The 8,217-nt window shown below is 47.6% G+C and overlaps 1 protein-coding gene across 4 annotated transcripts in view; it reads right to left on the minus strand.

The window, feature by feature from the left end:
• The window catches only part of stxbp5a (syntaxin binding protein 5a (tomosyn)), a 216,033-nt gene extending 214,680 nt beyond the window's left edge, over window positions 1-1,353 (minus strand). For 3 of the 4 annotated variants that reach the window (XM_068044510.1, XM_068044511.1, XM_068044509.1), the window contains exon 1: window positions 1,015-1,353. In XM_068044510.1, coding sequence (XP_067900611.1) covers window positions 1,015-1,158 — 144 coding nt within the window. In that variant the 5' untranslated portion in view covers window positions 1,159-1,353. The remainder of the gene's footprint in view (window positions 1-1,014) is intronic. The other variant, XM_068044512.1, reaches the window with a different exon arrangement.
• Window positions 1,354-8,217: the final 6,864 nt, after the last annotated feature.

An 8,217-nucleotide genomic window follows, 5' to 3' on the forward strand; every position in this document is an offset into this window, starting at 1 on the left:
AAATTAATAGGCTACAGAGACAGCAAAATCCAGGATACAAGTGGGAGATGGGGACTGACAGGAGTAAGATGGGGATGGACGGGACAGGGTGGGAGACAGGGACTGAGGCGGGGCAACAGGAGGAGCGGGAGCTGGATGCGGGAGCTGACGGGGTGGGGGTGGGAGAAGAGAGCAGGGGGCGGGAGACGGGAACCGACGGGGGAGGGGGGCGGGAGACGGGAACCGACAGGGGAGGGGGGGCCGGAGAGGGGAACTGACTCGGGAGAGAGGATGCAGACCGGAATTGACGGGGAAAAAGGTGATGGAGACAGGAACTGACCAGGGACAGGGGATAATGTGCAGCTTGCATTGAGGATTAACAGCAATACATGTGGATTGTGAAATGGTTTCCAAAGGGCGGGTGTTGGGTGGGGGCTGCGAGGCGGGACTGCCAAGGGGTTGGGGGGGGGGGGGGAAAGAGAGAAAGAGAGCTGGCCCCGCGGCAGCACTGCCAGGGGAGAGGGGGGCTGGCCCCGCAGCGGGACTGCCAAGCGGTGGGGGTGAGGGGGGAGAAAAGGACTGCCAAGCGGTGGTGGGGGGAGAAAGAGAGCTGGCCCCACGGCGGCACTGCCGGGGGGAGGGGGGCTGGCCCCGCGGCAGGACTGGCAGGGGAGGGGGATGGCTGCCAAGGGAGGAGGGCTGGCAGCTGACAGGAGAGTGGGTTTGATGGGGCCAGAGTGGAGAGAACTGACTGGAGGGAGTGGGGGCGGGGAGGAGATGATAGGGAGGGGCGAAGGGTGAGGTGTAGGTGGTTGTGGAGCGGGGCGGGGCTGACAGAGGGGGAGGGTCTTAGTCACCAACAAAATATACGGTGCCAACTGGGACAGGCGGCCCTGGGCCCTCTAAATGCTGTATCACCCGGGGGCCCGGGCTGGGCCGCCTCCCCTTCTTCCCAACCATCCAGTAGCAGTGGCCTGACCCGGGGGCCGGGGTTGTGTATGCTGGGGTTGTGGTGGGAGGGGAAGCCGCACTCACTTTGCAGAGCTGGAAGTGGTCGGAGCAGAGAGTCTCGACGATGTCACTGTCCGGCGGCCGCTGGCCGGGCTGGGACGAGGAGGACGAAGCGGCCGCCGCCGCCGTCAGGCCGTCCAGTACCTTCCTGATGTTGAACTTCTTCATGGTGCCGCTGCCCGCCTCACATGTCAGGGCGGCCGGCCCCGGTGTCAGGCCGCGGGGTGAGGTGGGCTCCTGGCCTCCCAGCTCCGGCTGTTCCCCCTCCCCGGCTCCTGGTTCCGCGGCTCCGGCTCCCCCCCTCTCTCTCTCTCTCTCTGCCTGGAATCGCTCCGCTCCCCAGGACGCGGAAACGCAGCCACCGGCCCCACCGCAACACCGCGCATGCGCACACGCCGCGCCCCCGCCACACACACCCGGATGTCAATGAGCACCTGAGGCAGGGAAGCAGCAACAGGATTAACACTAATCCTAGCATTGATATGCACAGCACCACTAATACTAATAGCATCAGCAGCACTAATACTAACAGCAGCATTAATAAGGACAGTAGAACTAACTGCCACTGCAGCATTTAAAGGAACTGCAGAGGAATAAGAATATTTACAGCATTAATAGGAACAAAAGGACCCACAATAATACCAGCACTAATAGGATAAATTGGGCTAATAGTAATACCAGCATTAGGATGAACAGCAGGACTCGGAACAAAACTGCCTACATCCACCTTCTTAACATGACCTGTCTCTGACCCTGCCACAGCTCATCTGCTGCTGAAACCCTCACCTGTGGCTTCGTTCCCTCTCGACTTTGCTATTCCAATGCTGCCCTGCTGGCCTCCCACTTTCCAATTACCGTTCACTCGTCGCCCCTCTGCTCGCTGACCTACATTGGCTCCCGGTCCAGCAATGCCTTAGTTTTGAAAATTTTTATCCTTGTTTTCAAATTGCTCCATGGCCACACTTCACCCTATCCCTGAAACCTCTTCCAGCCCTACAACCCTTCAACATCACTGCGCTCTTCCAATTCTGGCCAGTTGTTCACCACTGATTTAATTTCTGCGCATTAGTGGCCATACCTTTAGCTGCCTAGGCCCTAAGCTCTAGAATATCTTCCCTAAATCTCTTCAGCTCTCTAGCACTCTCTCTTCCTTTAGAAGGCTTTAAGGAGCCTATCTCATATGTCCTAATATCTCCTTATGTGGCCCGGTGTCATATTTTCTTTGATAACACTCCTGTAAAACACCTTGCATTGTTTTACTATGCAAAAGGTGCAATATAAATGCAAGTTGTTGTTACTGGAATACCAGTAATAGGCAAATAGACACAGCAGGATTAATTGTAACAGTAGCGTTCAGAAGAACAGCAGGACTAAGAGTAATGACAATTATTAGGAGCAGGAGGAATATTAATACCTTTATTAATAGGAACAGCTGGATTAATAGTAATAACCACTTTAATATGAGCAGTAGGACTCTAACACTAAACCTAATAAGGACCAACTGGAATAACAGAAATATCAGCATTAATAGGAACTGCATAATTAATAGTAATGCTAGCATTATTGGGCAATGCTGAACTAACAACTATTCCAGAATTAACACAAGCACTAGGACTGGTAGTAATATCAGCATTAATAGGAATTGCTGAACTAACAGTGATAGCAGCAATATTAGAGACTGTAAGATTAATAGTAGTACCAGAGCTAAAAGGTTAACTGTTTCTTTCTCCACAGATGCTGCCAGACCTGCTGAGTATTTCCAGCATTTTATGTATTATTTCGAAAGTGCTTCTATATTTTTTCTTAAGTGTATGTTTTGAGCACATTTTTAAATTGTGAAGATGGATTCATTGGAAGGCGGAAGATTTCATAGAAGCTGGATTTTGCTTTGTTGTTGACAGTTCATTGAAAGGACACTGACAGGTTCTTGGAAGTCATGTGCTTTAAGAAATAAACAACAGAAACCTTGGTGACCTGGGGAAGATGTTTACAGAGAAGTGACAGGTCAAGATTTATAGTGGTCAGGAGGCTTGATTCTTGAGATATTGTTTTTGGTTTTGCTTTGGACAGTGTGTTGGGGTGTGAACTCTTTTGAAGAGAGTTGGAGAAAACCAGCCAAGAGAGCTGTCACCATCAGCTCACCCTCTTCCATCTCTTTGAGAACTTCCTGAGAATCAAGTGTGAGAAATAGAGAAACTGATGCTACCTTTCTACTGAAAAGCCTGCCAAACTGATCCTCAACATCACCTGAAAAGAACTGCTCTAGAAAGATGCCTGTGACAGCCGTCTACGCATATTTGGGACGCCAGACCAAAAAGAGACACTTGACATCTTTCCATATCTTTTTTGTTCTTCAAGAATTAGTAAGTGTTTGGCCAAAGTATTCTTTTTTGTCTTTTTTTTGTAACAGACCTCTGCAGAGAGAATTTCTGTATTTTTTTTCAGTGTGTGTGTGAGTTTGTGTGTGGGGAATTTAAAAAGGGAACTTTCATATTTCAATCTGTGTGTTAATGCTTTCTTTCATTACTCTTTAAGCCTTGTTCTATAATAAATGGATAATTTTGTTGTATATTAAAGAAACCTGGTTGGTGTATTTTATCTGGGATAAAGAGTAGAGTATATGATTGACTGCATCGGTAACTGGGTAAACATTTTAAAAAATATATGTTGTGACCTGTGGAGAAATGGAACTAGAAAAGACAGTGCACTCTTCCTGCCTCGGTAGTGACAGTATTTATATTAGAAATATCAGCATTATTGGGTCAGCCAGCCTAACAGTAATAGGAGCATTAAGGGATCGGTGCTGATAGCGCTGTTGTTCTTCATTTACATATATGGGAATTGGAAGTACAGTATCAAAATTTGCAGATTTTGTGGGTATAGTTAGTACTGAGGAAAACTGTGATAAAGACGATATTAGCAAACCGCAGAATGCACATCTAAATAGCAAATTAATATCAATATAAATAAATGGGAGATGGCAAATTTTGGAAGGAAGAATAAGGGGGCCACATTGTCCTTGGAAAATAAGACGGGTAAAGGTGCAAAGGGTTCTAGATTACAGGTACACAGATTATTAAAAGTAGTAATGCAGGCTAACAAAGCCATTAAAAATGCAAACAAGGCATTGGGGTTCACTTCTAGAGAAATAGAAGTCAAAGGCAGAGAAGTTTTATGAAACTTTTATAGAGACTTGGTTAGACCTTATTTTGAGTACCATGCACAATACTGGTCTCCATATTACAAAGAACAGTACAGCACAGGACCAGGCCATTCGGCCCTCCAAGCCTGCGCCGATCTTGATGCCTGTCTAAACTAGAACATTCTGCACTTCCGAGGACCGTATCCCTCTATTCCCATCCTATTCATGTATTTGTCAAGATGCCTCTTAAACATCGCTATCGTACCTGCTTCCACCACCTCCCCCGGCAGCAAGTTCCAGGCACTCACCACCCTCTGTGTAAAGAACTTGCCTCGCCCATCCCTTCTAAACTTTGTCCCTTGCACCTTAAACCTATGTCCCCTAGTAACTGACTCTTCCACCCTGGGAAAAAGCTTCTGACTATCCACTCTGTCCATGCCGCTCATAACTTTGTAAACCTCTATCATGTTGCCCCTCCACCTCTGTCGTTCCAGTGAAAACAATCCGAGTTTATCCAACCTCTCCTCATAGCTAATGCCCTCCAGACCAGGCGACATCCTGGTAAACCTCTTCTGTACCCTCTCCAAAGCCTCCACATCCTTCTGGTTGTGTGGCGACCAGATTTGCACGCAATATCCTAAGTGTGGCCTAACTAAGTTCTGTACAGCTGCAGCGTGACTTGCCAATTTTTATACTCTGTACCCCGACCGATGAAGGCAAGCATGCCGTATGCCTTCTTGACTACCTTATCCAACTGCGTTGCCACTTTCAGTGACCTGTGGACCTGTACGCCCAGATCTCTCTGCCTGTCAATACTCCTAAGGGTTCTGCCATTTACTGTATACTTCCCACCTGCATTAGATCTTCCAAAATGCATTACCTCACATTTGTCCGGATTAAACTCCATCTGCCATTTCTCCGCCCAAGTCTCCAACCGATCTATATCCTGCTGTATCCTCTGACAATTCTCATCACTATCCGCAACTCCACCAACCTTTGTGTCGTCTGCAAACGTACTAATCAGACCAGCTACATTTTTCTCCAAATCATTTATATATACTACAAACAGCAAAGGTCCCAGCACTGATCCCTGCAGAACACCACTAGTCACAGCCCTCCGTTCAGAAAAGCACCCTTCCACTGCTACCCTCTGTCTTCTATGACCGAGCCAGTTCTGTATCCATCTTGCTAGCTCACCTCTGATCCCGTGTGACTTCACCTTTTGTACCAGTCTGCCATGAGGGACCTTGTCAAAGGCTTTACTGAAGTCTATATAGACAACATCCACTGCCCTTCCTTCATCAATCACCTTTGTCACTTCCTCAAAAAACTCAATCAAGTCAGTGAGACATGATCTCCCCTTCACAAAACCATGCTGTCTCTCGCTAATAAGTTTGTTTGTTTCCAAATGGGAGTAAATCCTGTCCCGAAGAATCCTCTCTAATAATTCCCCTACCACTGACGTAAGGCTCACCGACCTATAATTTCCTGGATTATCCTTGCTACCCTTCTTAAACAAAGGAACAACATTGGCTATTCTCCAGTCCTCTGGGACCTCACCTGTAGCCAACGAGGATACAAAGATTTCTGTCAAGGCCCCAGCAATTTCTTTCCTTGCCTCCCTCAGTATTCTGGGGTAGATCGCAAAGGCCCTGGGGACTTATCTACCCTAATGCTTTGCAAGATGCCCAACACCTCCTTCTTTTTGATAACGACATGACCGAGACTATCTACACTCCCTTCCCTAGACTCATCATCCACCAAGTCCTTCTCTTTGGTGAATACTGATTACAAAAAGAATATAGTAGCACTGAAGAAGGTGTATAAAGGATTTGCAAGGATGATACCAGAACCTAGAGGTTACAACTACCTGGGACTCCTTTCTCTAGAGAAAAGAAAGCTAAGAGGTGACCACATGAAGGTTTTTAAAATTATGCAGATGTTCGATAGGGTAGATAGTGCAGCTGTTCCCACTTGTGAGGAAGTTTTTTTTTATTCATTCATGGGATGTGGGCAGCGCGGTCAACGCCAGCATTTATTGCCCATCCCTAATTGCCCTTGAGAAAGTAGTAGTAAGTCACTTTCTTGAACTACTGCTGTGTTTGTAGTGTAGTTACAACCACAGTGCTGTTAAGGAGATAGTTCCAGGAATTTAGCCTAGCAATATTGAAGGAACGGCAATACAAGTTCCAAGTCAGGATGGTGTGTAACTTGGAGGGGAACTTGCAGGTAGTGGTTTTCCCATGCGCCTGCTGCCATTGATCATCTAGGTGGTAGAGGTCACAGGTTTGGAAGGTACTGTTGAAAGTGCTGTCCAAAACTAATGGCCATAAAATATGAGATATTCATTCAATCCAATAAGGATTTACCTTACCTTCAAGAGTGGAGAGCAGTCGAACCTGTGTGGAAACACCGAGAACTGGGAGCAGATAAATCCAGCGTGAGGCTTGGGGCCTTCACTTACCTTCAGGAGCGGACAGCAGTCGGACCTCCTCAAGCGCGCGGAGTTTTGAAAAAAAAGCCAACAGTGACGTCACAGAAAAGCTGCAAGGTGATTGGTTGGAGAGTCACTGCTGTTAGGGAATAACTCTAATTAGCTGGGTTAGTAAGTAAAGGGAAAGGTTACAGTATTTTTCAATATAGTAGTTAGTGTTTTTAGGGAATCAAGGTCTCTAGTGTAAATAATCAAATTGTTGGGTAATTTAAGGGGATAAATAAAGGTAGGTCATTGCAGGGCAGCTCGGCTATGTGGAGTGCTCCTACTGTGCAATGTGGGAAGTCAGGGACACTTGCAGTGTCCAGGGCGAACACATGTGCAGGAAGTGTCTCCAGCTGCAGCTACTCAAAATCCATGTTTCGGATCTGGAGCGGCAGCTGGAGACATTGTGGGGCATCCGCGAGGCTGAGATCATCGTGGATAGCACATACAAAGAGGTGGTCACACCGCAGGTAAAGACTGCTCAGACAGAAATGGAATGGGTGACCACCAGGCAGAGGAAAAGAACTAAGCAGGTAGTGCAGGAGTCCCTGGGTCCATCTCCCTTTCTAACAGATTTTCCACTTTGGATACTGTCCGGGGTGATAGTTTCTCAGGGGAATACAGCAAGAGCCAAGTCTATGGCACCAAGGGTAGCTCAGCTGCACAGGAGGGGAGGAAAAGGAGTGGGAGAGCTATAGTGATAGGGGATTTTATCGTAAGGGGTAAAGATAGGCGTTTCTGTGGCCGCAAACGTGACTCCAGGATGATATGTTGCCTCCCTGGTGCTAGGGTCAAGGATGCCATGGAGCGGCTGCAGGACATTCTGAAGGGGGAGGGTGAACAGTCAGAGGTCGTGGTACACATTGGTACCAACGACATAAGTAGAAAGAGAGCTGAGGTCCTGCAACAAGAATTTAGGGAGCTTGGTAGCAGATTAAAAAGCAGGACACCAAAGGTTGTAATCTCTGGATTACTCCCGGTGTCACATTCTAGTGAGTAGAGGAATAGCAGGATAGAGCAGATGAATACGTGGCTGAGGAGATGGTGCAGGAGGGAGGACTTTAGTTTCCTGGATCACTGGGACTGTTTCTGGCAAAGGTGGGACCTGTACAAGTTGGACGGGTTGCACCTGAACCGGAACGGGACCAACATCCTTGCTGGGAGGTTTGCTAGTGCTGTTGGGGGGGGTGGAGGGGGTTAAACTAATTTGGCAGGGGGATGGGATACAGAGTGGAGGTACAGTAAGGGGTGATGCACAGGCAAATATAGAAGAGAAACAGAGTCAGTCTGGAAGGCAGAGCAAATATAGACCTGTTAAGGCACAAGTGAAAAATGCAAGGCTGGATTGCATCTATTTTAATGCATGGAGTCTTACTAGTAAGGCAGATGAATCGAGGACATTGATTAGCACATGGGATTATGATATTATTGCTATCACAGACATGGTTGAGAGAGGGACAGGACTGGCAGCTCAATATTCCAGGGTATAGAGTCTTCAGGCGTGACACAGGCAGGGATAAAAGAGGAGGTGGTATTGCACTGTTGATCAAGGAGTCAATTATTGCAGTAAGGAGGATGATATCTTCGAAGGTTCCTCAAATGAGGC

This window comes from Heterodontus francisci, chromosome 13 (genome assembly GCF_036365525.1).
Source record: "Heterodontus francisci isolate sHetFra1 chromosome 13, sHetFra1.hap1, whole genome shotgun sequence".
Taxonomy (NCBI): Eukaryota; Metazoa; Chordata; class Chondrichthyes; order Heterodontiformes; family Heterodontidae; genus Heterodontus; species Heterodontus francisci.